Source organism: Melanerpes formicivorus, unplaced genomic scaffold, assembly GCF_026170545.1.
Source record: "Melanerpes formicivorus ecotype bairdi unplaced genomic scaffold, bMelFor1.0.p_v2 SCAF_4, whole genome shotgun sequence".
Taxonomy (NCBI): domain Eukaryota; kingdom Metazoa; phylum Chordata; class Aves; order Piciformes; family Picidae; genus Melanerpes; species Melanerpes formicivorus.
In genome coordinates this window covers 33,798,989-33,821,608 of record NW_027142356.1, presented here as the reverse complement: position 1 = coordinate 33,821,608, position 22,620 = coordinate 33,798,989, and the positions used below count along the sequence as shown (strand labels likewise).

The window sequence follows — 22,620 nt, the reverse complement described above, 5'->3', positions numbered from 1 at the left end:
TCTATCCAATCTTCTTCTGATACAAGGGACAGTAACATACATACTCAAGACACTCTACAGATTGGCATCTGTTGTCTCTTAAGAATACAAGAGCAATGATAACGTAAGGATATTAGGGAAGAATAACCCTGTGAACCAGTATAGATTCAGGGTTGATCAGCTGGAAAGCAGCTCTGCAGAGAAGGACCTTGGAGTCTTGATGAATAACAATTTAACCATTAGCCAGCGGTGTACCTTTGTGGCCAAGAAGGCAAATGGTGTCTTGGGGTGCATTAAGAGTGTGGCCAGCAGGTCAAGGGAGGTTCTCTTCCCCCTCTACTCTGGCCCAGTGAGGCCAGAAGTACTGTGTCTGAAGTACTGTGTTCAGTTCTGGGCTCCCGAGTTCAAGAGAGACAACTATGGGATACAGTTAGAATAGAACAGAGTAAACCAGGTTGGAAGAGACCTTCAAGATCATCGTGTCCAACCTATCATCCAACACCACCTAATCAACTAACCCATGTAACCAAGCACCCCCTCAAGTCTCCTCCTGAACACTTCCAGTGCTACAAAGATGTTGAGGGAATGGAGCATCTCTCTTTTGAGGAGAGGCTGAGAGACCTGGGGCTGTTTAGCCTGGAAAAGAGCAGGCTGAGAGGGGAAGGGAAGGGATCAAGAGGATGGAGCCAGTAGGAAAATGGCCAGTAGTCACAAACTGGAGCACAGGAAGTTCCACCTGAAATTTATGGGTGGCAGAGCACTGGAAGAGGCTGACCAGAAAGGCTGTGGAGTCTCCTCTAGAGTGATTAAAACCCCATCTGCATGTGTTCCTGCGCTAGGAGAGGGGGTGGACTAGATGATCTCCAGAGATCCTGTCCAATCCCCACCGTTCTGTGATTTGGTCCTTGTCTCATTCTGTAGTATCTCACACTCAGTTCATTGTACTTACTTGCCATATCAGAAACTTGAAGTTGTAATGATCAAATTAGTAGTCTATTAAAGTCTTAAAGATTCTGTATTGCATAGCATTATTTCCCCCTACCCCCAAGGCATATGTATATAAATAAAACAATAGACTCTCCATATCTGACTCATGTGGTTCTGACTCATTTATAATGAGAACCTGAATATATTTTTAAAATCCTTTCTTCTAAATGAGAACAAAATTCCATCACAAAGATGATTCCTTTACTCTTCAGAGGGTATAAGAAAATGACCATCAGGGGGTGATGTTCCTAAAACAAAACTGCCCCAAATGAGTCAAATAAGCTTGTATGCGTGATTTCTCTCTTCTTTTCACCACGCTTTCATGAGTTTTATCTTCAGTGTATTCATGTGAATCATCTTCATCTACGCCACTGTAAGGACAGAACTGGGGTCTCTACAACTTAGTGTAACAAGAAGTAAAGAAGAAAAAGGAAATGAAGCGATGTTATGTTGCACAAAGTCTGCACTAAGTTAAAAGCTCAAACCAGGAAGGAAGTTACCAGCACTATGCTAGATGGGACTGCTTCGGTAACATGTGCTTGCTTTTGAGAAAGTCAGCGCTCTTCAGATTAGTGCTAGGAATAATGACCATGTTTGTTCTGTGCTTGCCTGAGTTTTTCAAAGTCCACCAAGGTGAGTGATCAGCTTTTCAAATGGCCTTTTATTTATGCTACAGCCTGGCTGCAAGTCCATACGTGCTCCCCTAAAAGCGGTGGTTAGGTTGTTGCACTCATACGGACTTTGCCAGGCAGATAGATGTTATTTTAATTTGTTGTTGCTGTTGTTGTTGTTGTTAGATTTTTAACTAGCAGGGTTAATTAGCTTTAATAATTTGAAAGGAGCTTGTCATTCATTTACATATACTGCAACAATTTGGATAACTATTTTCATGCAACTATACTTTTACTGTCTTCCTTCCAAAAAGTTACAGTACTTTTATAGCAGGTACTCACGTCTTTATTTTAAGTTTCTGTACTTAAGTGCCTATTAAACTTTGTATAGTTACTGTCCGGTATGAGATGCTGTCTGTGAAAGAGACATGCTTTCCAGGTACAAATACATGCTGGGTGCAGAGTGGGTTGAGGGTAGCTCTGAAGAAAGTGACTTGGGGGTGTTGATTGATGAGAAGCTCACCGTGAGCTGGCAGTGTGCTCATGCAGCCCAGAAGGTAAATTGCATCCTAGGCTGCGTTAAGAGGGCAAGAGAGATGATTCTACCCCTTTACTCTGCTCTTGTGAGATCCCACCTTGAAAACTTTATCCAGTTCTGGTGTCCCCGTTGTAAGAAGGACATAGAAACGTTGAAGCAAGTCCAGAGGAGGGCCACAAAGATGATCTGAGGCCTGGAACACCTCTGCTATGAGTATAGGCTGAGGGAGCTGGGGTTGTTCAGCTGGGGGAAGTCTTCCAATACCTGAAGACATTCTACAGGAAGGCTGTATAAGGACATTTCCTAAGGGGGTCTAGAAGTAGGACAAGGGAGGATGGTTTTAAGCTGAGGGAGAGTAGGTTTAGACTAGGTTTTAGGAAGATGTTCTTCAGTATGAGGGTGGTGAGACTCTGGAATAGTTTGCCCAGGGAGATTATGGATGCCTCTTCCCTGGAGGTGTTTAAGGGCAGTTTAAATGAGGCCTGGAGCAGATGAGCTTAGTTGAGAGGAGTTCATGCCCATGGCAGGGGGATTGGAGTAGACAATATCTAAAGTTCCTTCCAACCTAAGCACTCCATCATTCTATGTAGTGGTACCCTGACAAAATTAGAATGGGAGAGGTGTAACTGAATGAAGCAGATCTTATAAATGCCAAATAGCTCTTAAGGATCCCAAAGGCCAGTGCTGGATTTAGGATGAATACCAAATACATGCCTGTAGGTTGTGCATGAAATGCTTTCTTATCAATCCATAAATAATATTAAAGTAGCTTTGTCACATCCATTACTGAGTGAGCTTTTGAACAGGTAAATGTTATAATAAAAATCATCCCTTTGACAAATGGTCTGTGTTCACAGGCAGCATGAAATAAATTATTTATCAAGCATATTTTCCTTTGAAAAAGTAATATATATTCAGATTGGGTTACTTAAATTTACATTTCTATTTTCATTAGCCACAAAGAAGAAACATGGCAGTAACTAGAATATAATGTATAGATTCGTATGGTTTATAAACAAACAAACCTGGTAAGCTGTCCTAAGTTTCAAATATCATCAAACTGATGAGTCAGTTTAAGATGTTGGAATAATTAATGTTTGACCTCCATGCAGAAATAATCATAGAATCATTAGGATTGGAAGGGTCCTCAAGGATCATCTAGTTCCAACCACCCTTAGTATCATAGTATCAGTTAGGGTTGGAAGGGACCACAAGGATCATCTAGTTCCAACCCCCCTGCCATGGGCAGGGACACCCCACACTAGATCAGGCCGCCCAGAGCCTCGTCCAGCCTGGTCTTAAACACCTCCAGGGATGGGGCCCCATCCACCTCCCTGGACAACCCATTCCAGGGCTTCACCACTCTCATGGGGAAGAACTTCCTCCTCACATCCAGCCTGAATCTCCCCACCTCCAGCTTCATTCCATTCCCCCTAGTCCTATCACTACCTGAGATCCTGAGAAGTCCCTCCCCAGCCTTCCTGTAGGCCCCCTTCAGATATTGGCAGGCTACAATTCGGTCACCTTGGAGCCTTCTCTTCTGCAGACTGAACAGCCCCAACTCCTTCAGTCTGTCCTCATAGGAGAGGTGCTCCAGCCCTCTGATCATCCTCGTGGCCCTTCTCTGGACACGTTCCAGCACCTCCAGATCCCTCTTGTAATAGGGGCTCCAGAACTGGAGGCAGTACTCCAGGTGGGGTCTCACCAGAGCTGAGTAGAGGGGGAGGATCACCTCCCTTGCCCTGCTGGCCACACTTCTCCTGATGCAGCCCAGGACCTGATTGGCTTTGCAGGCTGCAAGTGCACACTGAGAGCTCATGATGAGCTTTTTGTCCACCAGCACCCCCAAGTCTCTCTCCTCAGGGCTGCCTTCCAGCCAGTCACTGTCCAGCCTGGATTTGTGCCTGGGATTGCCTTGACCCAGATGCAGGACCCTGCACTTGCTCTTATTGAACCTCATGAGGTTGGCTTGTGCCCACCTCTCCAGCCTGTCAAGGTCCCTCTGGATGGCCTCCCTTCCCTCCAGCGTGTCTGCTGCACCACACAGCTTGGTGTCATCAACAAACTTGCTGAGGGTGCACTCAGTGCCACTGTCCATGGCACCCACAAAGATGTTGAACAAGACAGGTCCCAGGACTGATCCCTGAGGGACTCTGCTTGTCCCTGGCCTCCACTGGGACATGGAGCCATGGACAGCCACTCTTTGGGTGCGGCCATCAAGCCAGTTCCTTATCCATCTAGTGGTCCACCCATCAAACCCATGTTGTAATATTATAATCAGATAATAATAATCAGATTATTTGCTAGCACAGACAATGCAAATAAAACATGTAGCTGGACTCAGTCTTAAAGGTCTCTTCCAACCAAAATTATTCTATGATTCTATGACCATCACCATTGACCTTACAGTCAAAAATCAAAGAGTGGTTGCATTTTTCCATGATAACTTTCCTAGATTGCTCTTACTGGAGATGCTTTATGCTGCATATATCTACACATGATCTTACTTACAGTGTGATTAAAACGAGATTGTGAAGTGTATGAGCAGAACACAGCCCAGAACTGTACTTGGTAAATTTGAATTATGGTCATATTTTGGATGTTCTGAAAGCCTTATGACTGTAACAGCAATGGCTGAACTACATGACAGGGTTTATTTCAGATTTTGTGGCAAACCCACAACATGCAGAATTTGCTGTAGATGTTTCAAATTGCTGGTCACCCCATGAGGCTTCACCACACAGAGTTGTTGTTGGAAATTACAGAACCACAGAATCAGTTTGGTTGGTAAAGGTCTTTGAGATCACATTGAGTCCAACCATTACCCAAAACCTTTGAGATGTGAGACATCATCACTGAATCTTCCTCTGTGAGGGCTTCCTAAAGGAGTGGCAGAGACCTCCTAATTCCCCCCAGATTTTCTGAGGCTATGATAGTGTTGTGGGTACTTCAAGTTTTTAATATAACCTCTGAAATGGCAGGCAGCAAATTATACAGACAGAAGCAAGTGAAACTTGGATATTTTATCCCAGGGGAACATTCAGCATTAATTTTCATTCATGAGAGAGGATAAAAAGGGAAATTTCTCATTAAACAGATATTTAGGGGAAAATCAGTTTGTGAAAAAACAAGCCTTTAAAAATTTATCAAAAGAATACAGTTCAGTGCTGCCAAAAGTGAATTATTTCCTTTATAGCAACCCCTTTGTTTGGTTACAAGCCATTGAATCTTTAAACACATTACTTTGGAGCAGGAGGTTGTTGCTCTGGAGTATCACAGAATCACAGAATCCACTGGGTTGGAAAAGACCTCAGAGATCATTGAGTCCAACCTATTACATAATACCTAACACCTCATGACAACTAAACCATGGCTCCAAGTGCCACATCCAGTCTGTTTTTTTAACACCTCCAGGGATGGTGACTCCACCACCTCCCTGGGCAGCACATTCCAAAAGCTAACAACTCTCTCTGTGAAGAACTTCCTCCTCACCTCGAGCCTAAACTTCCCCTGGCACAGCTTGAGATGGTGTCCTCTTGTTCTGTTGCTGGTTGCCTGGGAGAAAACACTAACCTCTAGCTGCATACAACCCCCTTTCAGGTAGTTGTAGAGAGCAATGAAGTCTCCCCTGAGCCTCTCGGATTTTTTCTAATATCCATTATCTAATATTATTATCTATATTGTTATCTATCTAATCTCTGTCTATTATTATCTAATATTATTATCTTTTATTATCTAATATCCAAGAGTAGTAGAACATCCTGAAACTAGCCATATTAAGCATCTAGCAATCACTAAAAATCAATAATTCATGCTTGAAAATTATTTCAATATCCATTATTTCTCAATAACCCTGGTTTCACAATCTGCTCCTTTTTCCTCCCACCCACCCCATTTTCCCCCTCACCCACCCCATTTTCCCCCTTTTTCCTCTCACATCCCAGAGCACCTGGGCTCTGTTGGAGTCTCCTCCTACCTCAGGTGTGGCCACTTTTCCCTCCCCACCCACTCCCCTTTTTAATCCCCTCCAGAAGTGGCAGCAGCCCTAAGCTGAGCCCATCTGGGCTGAGGATCCTCCTCTCATCCCTGGTGAGTGCCCATGGTGCACACAGGGTGATGGTGGTGGTGACAACAAAGGCCGGGGGGCCTGGTGGCCCCCCGGCTGTTAGGAACAGGATTGACAACTACTCCAATATATTTCATGGGTGTTGGCTGGGCTTTCTTACTGGGGCTGAGCTCTTAATTGGTACTGTGGCTGGTGAGGGTCTTGCCCCTGACTCTGGAATGGGTGCAAAAATGGTGGTGTGGAGCAGAAGCTGCTTTGCAAAGATGAAGGGGGAGGAATGGTGGGGAAGGCAGAGGGGTTAAACTAGATGGTCATTAGAGGCCACTTCCAGCTCTGGTGAATCTATTATCTACTTCCAACCCCCTTGCCATGGGCAGAGACACCTTCCACTAGACCAAGTCAGCATCTTTAATGGCTTTTTCCTTTTTTTACTATGTATAGAAATCACAGAATCAACCAGGTCAGGAAAGACCTCAGAGATCAAGACCAACCTATCACCCAATACCTTACATCTCCTGATAACTAAACCATGGCTCCAAGTGCCACATCCAATCCCTTTTTGAGTCTGATGCTCTCAATCCCAGCCCTGTCCTCTGGGGCCAGCTACTTGAAGTGTATTTCCTTTAATCTCTCAGTTGTGTAGTCCCCAACTTGTGTTGTAGGCCTTTTAACTCTACAATATGAAGTGACAACTTGGATTTCCATAAGGAAGTGTGTTTTGGTTTGGTTTTGTAAAAGCATTTTTGTATACTGCTGAATTGATTCATAATAGACTACCTCAGTTCAAATGAAAATAAGTCAGGCCAAACCAAAATGAAATATTTATGACTTTCTTAATGGAAAGCAAGGGGTTTGTTGTTGTTTTTATATAAATGCAGATCTTCCCTGTGAATAACTTTTAGTGTTAATGGAATTGGATTTCCTATAGAAAAACATTGTAAATGAAGGCTTAATAAAATAATCTAATCACCACAGAACATCCTAATGTTGAGCATGAGGGTAACAGAACCTTGACTATAAAGGTTTCATCTCAGTGATCCTCTTAACTCCTCAGGCTGTCTGCCTTCTGCTTTCACAAAAATCCTTTTCCATAGTTCTAGTGAGGCTCACATCTGGGAGGGTGCTTCCCAGTTCTGCAGCAAGGAGCCAGCCTCTTGTGGCTGTGGATCCCTGCCTGCCATGAAATCCACTGGGGAAGTCTAGTGTTTTTGCAGCCTTGCTTATGGTATCCAACAATATATTCCCCTGCCTAGGAAGTCCACAGTCCTGTGAGCTGGAGGAAAGCTAGAAGCTAGCTTTATTTCTTCTAAACTGAAGTTAGGTCACCATTTGATTTGCTTTCTCAGTAGAGATCAAGAGGATGGTAAGCATCTTCCCTAACAGGACAACATTCAAACTTCTTCCACTCAGGTAATGTGCCTTTTATAAACCCACAGCATGGCTCACAGGCAGCTCTGGAGTCTACTTAGCCATGTGCGGAGCCCAAAATGGACTTCATAGTGCCAAACACAGACTGCTGCCACAGCACAGCCAGTAGATTCCCAAGTTCACACACACTTTCCTTAGTGAAAGGGGTGTAGCAGGGAATTACCATTAACTGACCTTGAAAGCTGTAGCAGCAGGTTTAGACAGCTGCCCAAATGCACTCATGCCTTGCCATGAGAGCAGAGTAAGCACTCAATTGCTGCTCCTGCCTCATCTCAACACAGGTGTTCTGCACAAACTGCTTCTTTCAGCTGGAAGAGTTTGACCTCAGGAGCCTGCTCCATTCCAGGTTTCCTGACTCACAAGGAAAACACTTTGCCTTGCCTCAGGGAAAGATCAAGCCCTAAATTTTGTCAGATGTTTTTCCTTTCTGGTACTAAAATGAATTATTTCCTTCCCTGCATCGGATGTGTATTTTTACATTCCTATTTATTATGTTTTCTAAGGAGTCTGACTCTCTGATTCAGTGTTAGTAAAGTGAAGATAATTGACTTTGGTGTTGGATTTTGGATTGTATTTCTGTTCGCTGTCTGAGATCCTTCACTGAACTGTTTCTGGGGTCAGCCTGCTGCTCTGTGAGCACAGGTGGCCTGTTGAAGCTGTTACACTGCAGCTGAGCACTGGAGCAATTAAAGGCTCTCTTTTTCTTTTTATAAATAAGGATTTAGGAACATATTATTCCAATTACTCATAATGGGAGTCAGAGGCAATGTTTCCTCTTCATAGAGATGCAAGGGTGCTACTAGAATTGGAAGCTCAGTTGCAACTGAGCTTTGACTCCAGGAAATGGATATTTGCATTCACAAACAGATATTTCATGTTGTGATCCTAGATGGTTTTTATTCTTGTGTTGGTTTTTGTTGGGGTTGTTTTGTTTTCCTCATGTGGAAAAAATAGTTCAAAATTAACTCACATAAAAGGCATGATTTGTACAATAAAGCCCTACTTGAATGTGGAAAGCAGCTAAAATAACACTCCTTAATAATTAATACTGTGTGGGTTTTGTTACATGCCAGAACTGCATTAATGTACTCCAGCTACAGCCATTGGATACTGACATTTGACACTGAATACCAAAACCAATGGTCATCATTAACATTTGCCTTTGACAGTATAAGAGGACATGAAGGGTGTGGTTAGAGGATTCAGCAGCATTTCTGAGCATTTCAATGTCACTGGAGATGAAGTTTTTGCTCTGATTATAGCTGGTTTGCAACATAATTGCACTGCAACTGCAGTTCCAGGGCTGAATTTCCCCCTTCAAACACAAGTGCTTTCATCTTCTTTTCAAGTGCAATCAAATCAGAGCAGCTTGGAAACAGGAATGTGAATAGATACAGCCCCAGATTCAAGTTAGTATTGCAAGAGAATTTGTACAATTCGGCAATAAAATCCATTATCGAGCTTGTGAGAAGACTGAGCTTGCTTTCTCTTACTTATTGATGTGTTATCTGTGGGACAGCAATGTGCCCCTGTGGCCAAGAAGGCCAATGGGCATCCTGGGGTGTAGTAGTAGAATTGTCCAGCAGATCTATGGAGGGTTTTTTCCCCCTTTAGTCTCCCTTAGTGAGACCACATCTGGAATATTTGTCCAGTTTTGCACTCCCCAGGTCAAGAAAGACAGGGATCTACTGGAGAGGGTCCAGCAAAGATCTAAGAGGAGGATTAAGGGACTTGATAATCTCTCCTATGAAGAAAGACTGAGAGACACAGGGTGGTTTAGTCTGGAGAAGAGAAGGCTGAGATGGGATCTGATCAATGTCTATAAATATGAGGGGTGGGTGTCAGGAGGAAGGAGACAGGCTCTTTTCAGTGGCACCCAGTATAGGACAAGGAATAATGGATATAAACTTGAACACAGGAAGCTCTACCTCAAGGTGAGGAGAAACTCCTTTACTGTAAGGGTGATGGATCACTGGAACAGGCTGCCCAAAGAGGCTGTGGAGTTGTCGTCTCTGGAGACTTTCAAAGCTAACCTGGATGTGTGCCTGTGTGACCTCCCCTAGGTGATTCTGCTTTGGCAAGGGGGTTAGACCCAATGAGCTCTGGAGGTCCTTTCCAAGCCCTAACATTCTATGATTTTTTTTGATGATTCTATGATTCAATGTGCTGCCATAACCTTCAAGAAAGTGTTTCATCATAAGATGATTAAAGGATCTGCCACATGATGCTCCTATGTATGCTATAGTTGTCCATGTGTCCTGCATGCTGTATTGCTATGAACACTCTTTGTTGTGTTTTCACAGCTAACACTGTAATCGTGTCATGCCTGGATACCTGCTCATCAAATAACACCACTTTTCCACTTTGTACTTTCAACAATTCTTGCAAAAGACCACTGCAACAAGGAACAGAAAACCAGGCTGTTTTACTGAAGGCCATTGTAAATCATTCCAGCTTCCAAAACACTCCATGTATTTGCCAGCCCTCCAGAAGGGACCAGCCTCACACTAAACACATGGAGTGTGAATCCAGGAGAGATGTGGATGTTGATGATCGAGGGTCAGGGGCAGTAGCTAAAAGAGGTCAGTAGGGGAAGAGAAATACTTAATTTTGAGGTAGTTAATTACAGCATAAAAGGCATAGTTTTATTTGGCAGTTAAAAGAACATGATAATACGCTGCAGGGACTTTGTGGTCTTTGGAAGTATATGAACAAAGGGGGTTTAGCTTGTCTTTGCATGGCTAGAAAATGCAGGTTCTGTGCCAGATTCTCAGTGGCACTAATTCTTGGCTGTCAGTGAAATGTGTTGGTAGCAAAATGCTGATTTCTTTTCTTTGAGGGGGGGGGGTGTGTGTGTGAAGAGGGAGTGTCACTATCTTTGGGGAGAGGTTTTATCAGTCTGGAAGGAGGGTGTTGTGAGAAGAGAGCGCCTTATTCAGCACCCACCTGCAATATTTCTGTTACAGATTTGACCTGTGCCATCTGGCTTTTATGAGTATGCTTATAGCTCCCTCTTTGCTCTTTGAAATTTGCTACATTTTCTAAAATATTTAGTTTATTTTTAAGGAGTTGCAGTTTCTGCTCAGTTTTCACACAGGATTTGCTTTTAAGTATCATTGTGGATCTCTAAATGTGGATTGCTGATACTACAAGAAGATGGGTTGTGAGGAAGATCTGAAGAGCTAGTTCAAAGATGGTAGCTGATCAGATGGCAGCCCCACAAGAAATAACCATTGTTGGGCTTGTAGCCTCTGATATCCACAACTGTGTGCTATCAGGAGTGGCCTTGTGTGTTTCATAGGAGGCAGCACAGAATAACTCTCTGGCACACCAACACAGAAAAGAGTTCAGCAACATCCACACCTCTTCAGAGCAATAGCAGAGTGTTCCTTCTGAGCAGTACACACTTGCAAAGTATCTAGAAACATCTGGGCAAGAGCATGCCTCTCAGTCTTGCTTTTTAAAACATTGTCAGCAACAGAGGCAATAGGCCAAGCCCTGAATCTAAGAAATGCAGTTCTTTTTGAACTCTTCCATCTTTTTTTAATAACTAAATACCTGCCTTAACAAGTATAGAAAATAACAGAACAAAAAAATCTGTGTCAATCTCTGTTCTGTTATACCTATGCAACTCTAACACTTCAGACAATGTCTCACTTACCTATGTTCACATTGTGCAAGTCTCACAGCTTGTGTGATTTGATGTGAACAAGGATATTCTCTAACTCTAGGGTTAGATAAGAGTTGAACTCAAGGATCCTGAAGGTCTCTTCCAAACAAAATGATTCCATGATAGCAGATAGAGATTTGAACTGCACATCTAGTCTATCATTATGGCTTTTACTTGGTTTTAATGTCTTTCCTAGCCTGTTTTTATCTGTTACCTTTGATAGAACAGAATAAACCAGGTTGGAAGAGACCTTCAATATCATTGTGTCCAACCTATTATCCAACACCACCTAATCAACTAAACCATGCAACCAAGCACCCTATCAAGTCTCCTCCTGAACACCTCCAATGATGGTGACCCCACCATCTCCTCAGGCAGCCCATTCCAATGGCAAATCACTCTCCCTGTGTAGAACTTCTTCCTAACATCCAGCCTAAACCTCCCCTGGTGCAGCTTGAGACTGTGTCCTCTTGTTCTGGTGCTGGTTGCCTGGGAGAAGAGACCAACCCCTGCCTGTCTACAATAACACAGTACCTTTGATAATATGTGACAAAACAACAATAAAATTAAAAGCTTTGACAGCAATTTAGAAAAGGCAATATATTTTGTAGAGATAATCAATACCCTTCAGGTCTATTCAGAATAACTTTACACAGTGTCCTTTTCTCCATTTTATCATAGTCAATCATGTAAAAGCCTACTGTGCTTTTGCAAACGAGAGACAGAACTTATTTCATTGTCCTTTCTGAGAGCTGTCTCTTTGCCTGCCAATGTGCTCTGTAAGACTTTTGTTCTCCTTTTTATTTCCCAAAGCAAGAAGCTCACTTGAAGTGGAAACAGAAGATGCTATTTATTTTTATAACTACTTAAATTTCACTACGGTTTCTGAGACAGAAGGAGTAGAGCATAATACTCACTACCTGCTGGAAATCTACATCAACCCTTCTCTGCTTGGTGGCAGAAATGCAGCTGAAGAACACCTAAATCATTCCTGTCTAGTGGCAATGATGGGAGACCCAAATGACTGTCTAAGTATTTCGCTGCACCTGAAGTCTCACGTGGAATGTAAGTAAGAGTCAGAGTGGAGATCAAACCAGAAACAATATCTGTCTTACAAAAAGTCTCCTGTAGGTAGTTCCCTGCTTTTAGCAGGAAATCTAAGGTGTGTCAGGCCAGTGGCAAGGGCTCCCTATTGATATGTGGCTGGAGAAAGAGAGCATTGCACTGTCCTGCTCTTAATTTGAATTTTGGAGTTCAGCTGCATGAGAAAGGAATCACTGATGGCATGAGGCTGCTGTTGTCTGTGTGGCAAGGCACCTCCAGAATGGGATGGAGGCTGGATCTCACCTACTTCACCTTTGGCAGGTGAATTACTGTCCACATATATCTTAATTCTTAGATTTTTGAGACTACATACATTAACTTTTGTAAGGTTTTGCATATTGAATGATATGATTTCCACCTCAGCATGAGGAATAAACTTCTTTATAGTAAGGGTAATGGAGAACTGGAACAGGCTGCCCAGAGAGGTTGTGGAGTCTCCTTTCCTGGAGACTTTCAGGAGCTGTCTGGATGCACTCCTGTGTGGCCTGCTCTAGGTGATCCTGCTTTGGCAGGGGGGTTGGACTTGATCTCCAGAGGTCCCTCCCAACTGCCCATGATCCTGTGGCTCTAAGAGAATGAAATTTTGATCATCCTTTAGTAGAAGTGAGTCTTTAGTAGGCAACTGACAGTTTTAATATTGATTTTCACAGCAGGTTTGGCTGTGGCTTTATTTTCCCCTAGAAGGAAAAACAGCAAAGTCTCTGTACAGGTTTCTGCTCAGCAATGACAGACTCACAAATGGCCTATATGACAAAATCTAAAGCTACTTTTTTACCTCTTTGCTCCCTACTAATGGCATAGCCCTGTTTTCTGGCAGGTAAACAAAAAACTCATGTTAACTTCAGTGGCAAAATGGCTTTGACTTTGCTCAACATTGTACTGCAGTATCCTACTACACAGCCTGATTACAGTACACTTAGAAGAGAAATCTTCAGCTGAACTAGGCTTAGTTTTCCCAGAGGACAACCTGTCAGCTTTCTTAATTCCTCTTTGTACTGCAGGAGTTTTTCTGGCTGGTTGCCTGACCACAGTCAGGGCTTCCAGCCTGTCTATACACAACGCTTTGCCATCTGGGAATTGCTGAATTATTACAGTCATTTACTTTTGGATGGCAAATGCATTTTATGCTGTACCTTTGCTAGAAAAGAATGTGTTTTGCAGGTGGCTAAACCTATGCTAAATAAGTCCAGGTAACATCCTGGAGAAGAGAGGGCAGCTTAGGGGTTTGTTTTGAAAAATAAGCGTAACTATGAGAGGTGTAACTATGGGAGAAGTACAGTTTGTAACTTGCTTCTGTCAAAACTATGAGCTAACCACCCCTTGCTAAGGGTGATTTACCTGGGAAGTAGTTGTCTCAAATTAGCAATAAAATTTAACAATGCATTTTTCTTCTGTTTACTTCAAAACAAAGCTAAAGAGGTGCCCAAGGCTCTTACTAAGCGAGGGTGATGTGCAAGCCATTGCAAGTCCCTGCAGGATTTGGTGGACTACTGTTTCAAAGGAGCCCAAATGACTGTATTAAGGTATTTTTAGTTCTGAGTTAGGACAGATGAGCTGTGGTTACCTCAAAGAGCCATGGGCTTATTGGCAGCTACCTGATGACTTCTTAATGGAGCAGTTACACAAGGGAAGTTATGTAGGTCTAATTATACTATTCTAAGTGAAAAAAGGAAAAGAGTGGTTTGGCAGTAGCTGGTAATTTGATTTTATATGAGTCATAGTAACAGGGTTGGTTTTTTAAGATACTTATTTGACAATGCTAAGGTATGCATTAACATACAGCTGTCAAAGAAGGCAGGACAGCTCCCCACATCCTTTCTCTGTGGTATATAGTCCTGGCTACTAAATTAATTCCCTGCAGAACGTGAGTGCATTTCTGCAGTAGCTGTTTGTCCCAAAGAGCTACCTACTTCTGTTTGTAGCATCTTACCTCTTGCTGTATATGCAGTTGGACCAGGAGGTTATAAATGCCAGTACAAGCTGGAGGTGGACTAATTCTTTCTGTGCTCCATCCAGGCAAAGAGAGGATGTATATTACTCTTACTCCACCTTAAATATAAATTTTGATCTTTGAAGAATTTTCTTCCTGGCTGAGATGTATACAACACTTTATAAGAATAGGAAAAGTTTTCATTCACTTATCTACCTACAACTATTTTAGACTTGATTTCAAATACAGCTAAATTGTAGAGAGGAAACTTAATTTCAAACAAAACAAAAAAAAATTGAAAGAAAAAGGTATAAAATTCTCTTTCATTTTCAATTTTTATCTGGGAAGAGGTATTCCCCAAAAACCTACCAAGATTGAATGTTCTGCTTTCCTCTGCTGGTGATTTCCTGCTTCATTTGATCTCTTCTGCATTTTATGGACAGATCCAATGTGTATGGCAAAGATCATCTGGCTCACTATGATTCCAGTAGTTGTTGTGTTTACTGTTTCAATTGTCATCTACAAAATAGTCCAAGACAATGAACCAAACTGTAAGTAGCAAAAAGTTAATCTCCATGAGTTCCATTTTCTGTGCAATGTAAAGTGTGTTAATTTATAATAAAAAAAAGCTGTTGACTACTAGTGTGGTTCAGATACCAATATTCTAGTTGTGATACAGTAAAAGCTTCTTCTTGAGGGACTTAAATACTCAGATGATTTACACTACCACCCCTCACCTCTGAATTGTGGATGCAAATCCAAGTTTGTTGATGGTGAATGAAATGTGGGGGTTCTGACTCAGTGGCCTATGATCCTTAGTGATGTGAACTGCTGAGAATCAGACTGATTCCAGTAGATGAAACAATTGCAGTTGAACCTTGTTGAAGATCTAAAGCTGAAATGCCAACAACCAGCATAAGCAGACTGAAATACCCTTTCCTTCCTGAAGATGATTCATCCAGGGTCATGGTCAAGAAAAATGACAGGATAGATATGAGGAGATATGCACTCAGCTGTCTGTCTTAAAAACTGGTTCTCTAAATTCAGTGGTGGCATAATCCCATACAGGTCAACCAAGCGGACCCAGAGCTGAATGAAGCCTGTTATTTCAGCAAAGAAAATGCTGCTGTGGTTTTTGAATCAGCACTATTGAGTATTCCAAGTGATTACAACTTTGCTGTGAAAGACATTGTCCTTAGTTCAGAGACTGAAGCAAATATTTCTACAGAAATATTTCTTCACCAGCCAAGACATGCTCTTCTTGTGCAGTTCCCTTGGGATACAGACTGAAACTGGGTTTACAGTATTTCTTCTAGCAATATACAGTGATGAAAGCAAGAGTAAAAGTGTAGGAGTACCCTGAGCTGAGAATTTTGAGCACTCAAGATCAAATCCCCTGCACAAAAACAATGCAGGAAATGAGCTACCTATCAGCTGCTTGGTTTTCATCCCAGGTCAGAGGCAGGTGGAACAGAGAGCAGACATCCTTTCATCAGTGTGAAAAGAGTGTTACTTAAGCTGCTACCTGAGAGAAAAGCTCTTAGATGCTTTTCACAGCCATTTCCGGTGACTTTCTGCCTGTGTCAGCCCTGAGCGGGCAGAATGCCTCCGGGCAGCCAACATTTAGTTGCTATTACCAGAGAGATGTCCATTCCTCTCCTAGCCTAGAGCTGCTGAATGGAAATCTTGTTCACAGGGGTAATAAAAGAATGATAATCCTTCTTCATTCCCTGACCATCCTTACTGTATCCCCAGGCAGCTTTGTAACCAAAGAGTGACAGAAGTCTAGCTTTCATCAGAACTAAACAGAAGGAAGAAGAGTGCCCCCACACAAAATGTTTCTGTGATATTTTTGCATAATGTAAATATTTTATGCATTTATTTTTGATGAATGAGCAAAGTAGTTGCTCCAAATGGCAAATCTGTGCTCCCTCACCAAACGATTAAGGAAAGTTCTTTACCAGATTGGTTTGGTTCAAATACATGATCTTTTACACATTGGAAGAGCCAGATTCTGAGACCTATTTTATAGGTTCATAGGATCATGTTGGTTGGAAGAGAGCTTTAAGGTCATTGAGTGCAATCATTATCTAACTACCGAGTCTGGTGCTAAACTGTGACTGTATACTATACACATAAAAATCCCACAAAGTGTAAATTAGGTCTGTTAAGTGCTCCAAATGAAAGGGTTTTTATTTGCAATTTGAAAGCTACCTATAAAAGCAATGACTAATATTTTCTGTGCCTTGAGTCATAAACATCCCACTTTTAATGCAGTACTATTAGCGATTATTAGTTATTTACTCTTAAGCTTCAGTTTTGTATTAAATGCAGATTTTTCAGGATTGTCATGGATACAAGCAGGGAAGGGGGAAAAAAAATGCCCTTTTGGGGCTTCTGATTACTGATTTGCTCCTAGAATACCTTTTCTGCTCAGAGAGGAGTAGTGATTTGTTTAATTTATAATACATACCATTCTAAACAACATCAGTATGCTACAGATAAAAAGACAGGCACATAAAAATTAGATTTAAGGGTTGTGTTCTTTGTGTGCTTATATTACCATGGCACCTTTAGTTGCAAGTCCTTATGCAGCTTTTTTTCAGTGGTGCCCAAAGAACACAGCAAAATATTACCATATGCTTACAAGAGCTGCTAAGGATTTTTCCAGATATAATTCTGTTAGTAGTTTTTCCTCTTTAATTTCTGAGCCCCACTGAAAGCTGTTAAGAAGTATGGAATTATTCATTTCCTCTTGAGGCATTGCGATACATTCTGCTAGGCAGACAAAGGAGATGAAGGGGGAATTAGTCCTTTTGCTTATCCTGTCCACTCTCGTCTTACCACCACTCCCAGATCTTCCTTTGGCATTAACTGTTGTAGCGCATGGTCAGGACTTCAGCATATTGGGGTTAGGGCTGTTCCTAGAAACAATAATGACCTAAATAATCCTAATTAATTAATTTTTTTTGAAGATGAAGGTTTTTTTTTTTTGGTAGAGAAGTCAGTTCTGTTCTGTAGAACTGGAACAAGCCTGATATCAGAAGCAGTCTGAGCTCTGAACTGTGACCTGGTCTAGTGGGAGGTGTCCCTGCCCATGGCAGGGGGCTTGGAGCTAGATGATTTTTGAGGTCCCTTCCAACCTACACCATTCTTTGAATCTATGAACTGATGTCCTTGTAGGACAGGACTAACCATAACAGCTGCACCATCATCTGCAACAGCCCTACCAAGAGCTCAATATTAAGAGAGCATGAGAAGAATGGAAAGTCTGAGGAGGTTATGAACTAGGTGCTGAGGAACACCTATATTTCTGTCTCTATATTGCTCAGAGCTTGCTCTTAACTGTGTTCCTAAAGGTAAACACCTTACACTTGCAAAGAATCTGACAGCTTCCTAGGATACCACTGTACTCCATCCTTGCTATTCCACTGTCAGCAGTCTGAACCTGTACTGGAACCTTCCAAACTTTGTTCAAGGTACAATCTATAGAAAGGAGAAGGAAGAATTGGAAAGAGGCTAAGCTGAGAGAAATTTCCAGAGAATTTAACTGAGGAAAATATAAAATATCTGGCCCTTGGTTTTCTTCTTCACCTCACTTCAAAACCTTCATTTTTTAATGGAAAGTGTTCAATAGTTTAAGTGATAAACTGTTCTTTCTAATCAGTGCTGCATGTAATGCTATAGCTAAGGATAACTTTTTTTGTTTCAAACAGACTGTAAACACAGAACATCTGCATCACTTTCTAGTATCATAAGAAAAGAGAGTTTCAGACACACAAGAACTATATCTGCTACTAAAATTCATCATTGCCCTGGTAAGTAATATAAAACCCTCCAAACTTAACAAACTTTGAGGCATGAGGAGGTCAAGAAAGGCCTTTCAAAGCCATTTTTTTCAGAGTTTACCTTTGATCCTACACAAATTTGATCTGGATTATGTTATGAAAACACTTTTGTATCACAAAGAACTAATTCTGACAATAAAACTATAAGAAGGCTTAAGTATATCATGTGGGAATGCTTCTCCCAGTCTTCCAAATTGATGACTTTGAGGGTTTTACCTCCTTTTGAATTGTGATCATGTTGTATGCCACATTTGAGACTGGCAGCTGAGTGCTTTCCATGTGTATGACAAGTGTACAGCCAGGTACACGCGTGTATGCATGCTCTGTGTCTATGTGACCCTTGATAAAATCTGCTGCCAAAGGATGGAATGGGTGGGAGGCCTCAGAGGATGGCTCTGCTGGCACCTTGTAGCCTCTGCATAGGGAAGAAGTCCCACAAAGTACAGTTTTCCAGTTTCAGATAGGAATCAAAACCTGATATTCTGAAAGTGTGGTATATCTAGCACAGATAAACTAAATGGTATGGCTGAATTCAAAGTCTTGGTTCCAGAAATGATGCCTTGATAACAAATCTTTGTGTGAGAGGAAATTAGCAACTGTAGCTGTTGCTGATATTGCTTGCAGCGTCCTATGCTTTAAAATTCCCTGGGTGCTGGTTTGATGATGGGAGCTCTAGCTTTAAACACATGAATATGTAGGGCTTTAAATTTGGTTAGGCTTGGGTGCTTCACTGTTTGTACCCCCTACTCTTCAGCAGGAGTATTAAGTCTTCTCTCACTCTTCAGGATTTCTCTCTACAACTCAGTAACTCATGGCATTAGGTAAAATTTCTTTCCTGCAAGAGTGGTCAGGCATTGGAACAGGCTGCCCAAGGGGCTGCTGGAGTCACCATCCCTGAAGGTGTTCAAAAAATGTGTGGACCTAGCACTGCAGGACATGGTTTAATGGCCATGGTGGTGTTGGGCTGATGGTTGGACCTGATGATGTTAGAGGTCTTTTTCCACCTTAATGATCTGGGCTTGTCTCTTTACAAATGCAATTAAAAAGCAGAGTTTGAATCTTGGTAATCAAACAACTGAATACGAAAAGCAGAATCAGAATAAAACTGAGGTACTTTTAAAACCAAAAATGGACCTTGTTTCAGGATGAAACTGGAGAGAATGGGAATGTAGGCTGACACTGCCTTCAGAGCCTATGTGTAACACTGTCCTGCAAGCAGGCACCTGAGCACAGAAAAGGCCTCTTGTGCACCAGTGCTCTATGGAGAGCATACAGGGGCTTGAAAAAGCTGCCCTAAAATTCCCTGCATCCCACAGGTTTTATCCTTCCCTCTGAAAAATAATAACAAACAAACAAAGCCCCAAAGTGGTAAGAAGGCTTCACATTTTTCTCTGGAAATGCAGCTACCCAGAAACATGTAAGTCCTTGTTAAATGTGGAATACCATGGTAGGCTTTGCTTTTCCCAGCATTATTCATCTGAGCTGCAGAGGGAAGGCCAGCTATCCAGCTCTGTCAAGAACTGAGAAGGATCAGACTCAAACAGGTGATGCTTCACTTGGCCAAGGCTAAACAAAACTCTCCTTTCTTGGCTTTGCATCTCTTTGCTGCTGTAGAAGATGCATCTTGCCTGCTCTCTTTGCTAAAAAGTATATTGCAGGAGTGAGTCTGAACCCACCAGGCTGCCAGCCCTGACACTGCTGAGCCAGCATTTGCTTCTGTTTCCAATCTGTCAACTAAGCTGAAGCTGCAGCAACACATCAGGGGGTGGCAGAATTTTGCCTATTTCCTCTAATAGTGTAGGAGAAAAATTATTGTTTTAATAGGATAGCACAGAAAACAATAGAGGAATCCAAAGGAGCAAGAGGAAATTGGTCTTGTTTCTTATGTGCAAATTACAGCTGCCAAGCCCACTTACATCAAATGCTGTGACTGTCACAAAGTCTCACAACTAAAGGCCAGAAACCCTGAGGTTTTATTCTCTAAATTCTGGTTGTCACCATGGCGCTGCAGTGTCCTGGTTTCAGAATGATTACCACCAATCAGAATTAACTTTGCTTTACTGTGAGTCAGAGAAGTGAGTCAAGGGAGCCTGTATTTGTGTTCTAAAATGTAATGAACCAAACTGTGACTCCGTGAGTCAACAAAGTATCACCAGAAAGGAGAGCAGTAAACTGGCTGAGCAAGTAGCACTAGGCATTGTTTGACACAGAGGCACAGAATCATTTCAGTTGGAGAAGACTTTTAATAACATTGGGTCCAACCATTATCTAACTGTGCCAAGTCTGGTGCTAAACCATGTCCCTCAGCACCACATCTCTGTGGCTTTTAAATACCTCCAGGGATGGGGATTCAACCATCTCTCCGGGGAGCCTGTTCCAGTCATGAAGAACCCTTTCAGTGAAGAAGGTCCTTCTAATATCTACTGAACAACTGACTGCTCACCTCTGCCTTTTCTTCACATAGCTCTCCATTGTTTCCAGAGGTGCCAATTCAGTCTCTAACACTCTGCAGATGTATTTGCCTTTTAATAACATGGATAAAAACTATTTTAACTTTCAATAGATACAACCAGTGAACGAGAGATTGCACTTTCTGCCCAGATCACAAATGTGCTGCCCATGATTCCTGAACAAGAGCATTGCCATGTGGGTGCAATGACTGTCCATGGTAAGCACAGCTCTTACAACTCCAGTTATTCTGCTTTGCCTAATAAATTTGGAATTAATAGTATGCAGTACCTGCTCAAAATAAATTACTGCTTCTTCTAGCTGAGTATATGAGATGGAAAACTGGGGAATGTGTTCTGTGGGAGCTAGGTGGCAGGGAAACAGAATCAATTTTCCTTTTGCTGCTGAGCCATCTATAAACTAATGTGTTGGCCTTTTAAACTCTGTGTCCCTGAAGGTCCCAGTGCAAGTTCTGACATTATTTGTCTGGTGTTGAATGTTGTGTCCTGAGCTGCAGCGTTATGCTGGCATTTGTTTCTGACAAGAAAGAAGCTATTTGTAAATGTGCTCTCAAGAAATTCCTGTTGGAAATAAATAGTGTGCTGATCAAATTCCCCAAGCAAAAGAAATGGATCTGTCTGTTGCTGTTACACCAGTCAGAAGGAATGACAAGTTGGTTTCAGCTTGGAACTAAAACTCTCTCACTTCTAACATTCTCTGGACCTGATAGAGACTCCAGTAGCTGTTTCAGGAAGTGTAGATCACAGAATCACAGATATAATATTCAGGTGGGAAAAGCCCCTCATGATCACCAAGTCTAACCAATAACCCTACTCTACAAGCTTCATAGAACTGTAGAATCATAGAATTGTTAGGATTGGAAGGGACCTCAAGGATCATCTAGTTCCAACTCTCCTGCTGTGGGCATGGACACCTCACACTAGATCAGGTTGCTCACAGCCACATCCAGCCTGGCCTTAAAAACCTCTAGGGATAAGGCTTCTACCACCTCCCTGGGCAACCTGTTCCAGTGTCTCACCACCCTCATGGGGAAGAATTTCTTCTGAACATCCAATCTGAATCTATCCCTGAAACCATATGGCCAGTCTAAATACACCCAGTCATAGCTTGAGACCATTCTCTCTTGTTCTATCACTAATTACCTGTGAGAAGAGACCAGCATCAGCCTGCTAAGGAAACAAGTCTAAAAAGAAATGGGCAGCAAGAGATACCTTTTTGTGGCAGTAATATCTAGAGCAGAACAGATGCTACTTGGATGTGAGGAGGAAATTCTTCACCATGAGAGTGGTGAAGCCCTGGAATGGTTTGTCCAGGGAGGTGGTTGAGGCCCCATCCCTGGAGGTGTTTAAGCCCAGGCTGGATGAGGCTCTGGCCAGCCTGATCTAGTGTGGGGTGTCCCTGCCCATGGCAGGGGGGTTGGAACTAGATGATCCTTGTGGTTACTTCCAACCCTGACTGATACTCTGATCCTTGAATAAGTCATGTAAACTAACGCATCAGTTGTTGCATAGACAAGGCTACATCAGTTGCATAGACAAGGCTACAGCGCTCACACAGATTAGATTACTGCCTGTGGTGAATTTTTTAGATTATAAGATGAAGGACCTTCTTTACCTCTGTTTTAATTGCATGAAGTTTAATGGAAAATCAATACCATTGAATAAGAGAATAATTTTGCTTGGAAAAGACCTTTAAGGTCATTGAGTCCAACCATTCTCTAACTCTACCAAGTTTGGTGCTAACTCATGTCCCTCAGCACTGCATCTCTGAGGCTTTGAAACACCTCCAGGGATGGGGATTCAGCCACCTCCCCGGGCAGCCTGTTTCAGTCAGGAAGTTTCTTCTAGTACCCAACCTAAACCTCCCCTGTTGCAATTTGAGGCCATTTCCTCTCCTCTTACCACTTGTTAGTAGGGAGAAGAGCCCAACACCCACCTGGTTCCAACCTCCATTCAAGGAGTTGTAGAGACCAGGGTCTCTCCTGTGCCTT

At 42.3% G+C, this 22,620-nt stretch overlaps 1 protein-coding gene across 1 annotated transcript; it reads left to right on the top strand.

Moving 5' to 3' along the window:
* The first annotated feature begins 1,484 nt into the window (after window positions 1–1,484).
* TMEM156 (transmembrane protein 156) lies at window positions 1,485–21,219 on the top strand. Its single transcript, XM_068137567.1, has 6 exons — window positions 1,485–1,599; window positions 9,913–10,191; window positions 12,084–12,344; window positions 14,757–14,864; window positions 18,030–18,131; window positions 20,725–21,219. Exons 1-6 carry the CDS (start codon window positions 1,500–1,502, stop codon window positions 20,928–20,930), a joined length of 1,056 nt encoding a protein of 351 aa, XP_067993668.1. The 5' UTR covers window positions 1,485–1,499; the 3' UTR covers window positions 20,931–21,219.
* Window positions 21,220–22,620: the final 1,401 nt, after the last annotated feature.

Coding starts and splice junctions, on each gene's coding strand:
- TMEM156 (XM_068137567.1), top strand. CDS start 1,500: ATGTGCTTGCTTTTGAGAAAGTCAGCGCTCTTCAGATTAGTGCTAGGA. Junction 12,345..14,756: donor CCTGAAGTCTCACGTGGAAT/GTAAGTAAGAGT, acceptor TTTTATGGACAG/ATCCAATGTGTATGGCAAAG. Junction 14,865..18,029: donor CCAAGACAATGAACCAAACT/GTAAGTAGCAAA, acceptor TGTTTCAAACAG/ACTGTAAACACAGAACATCT.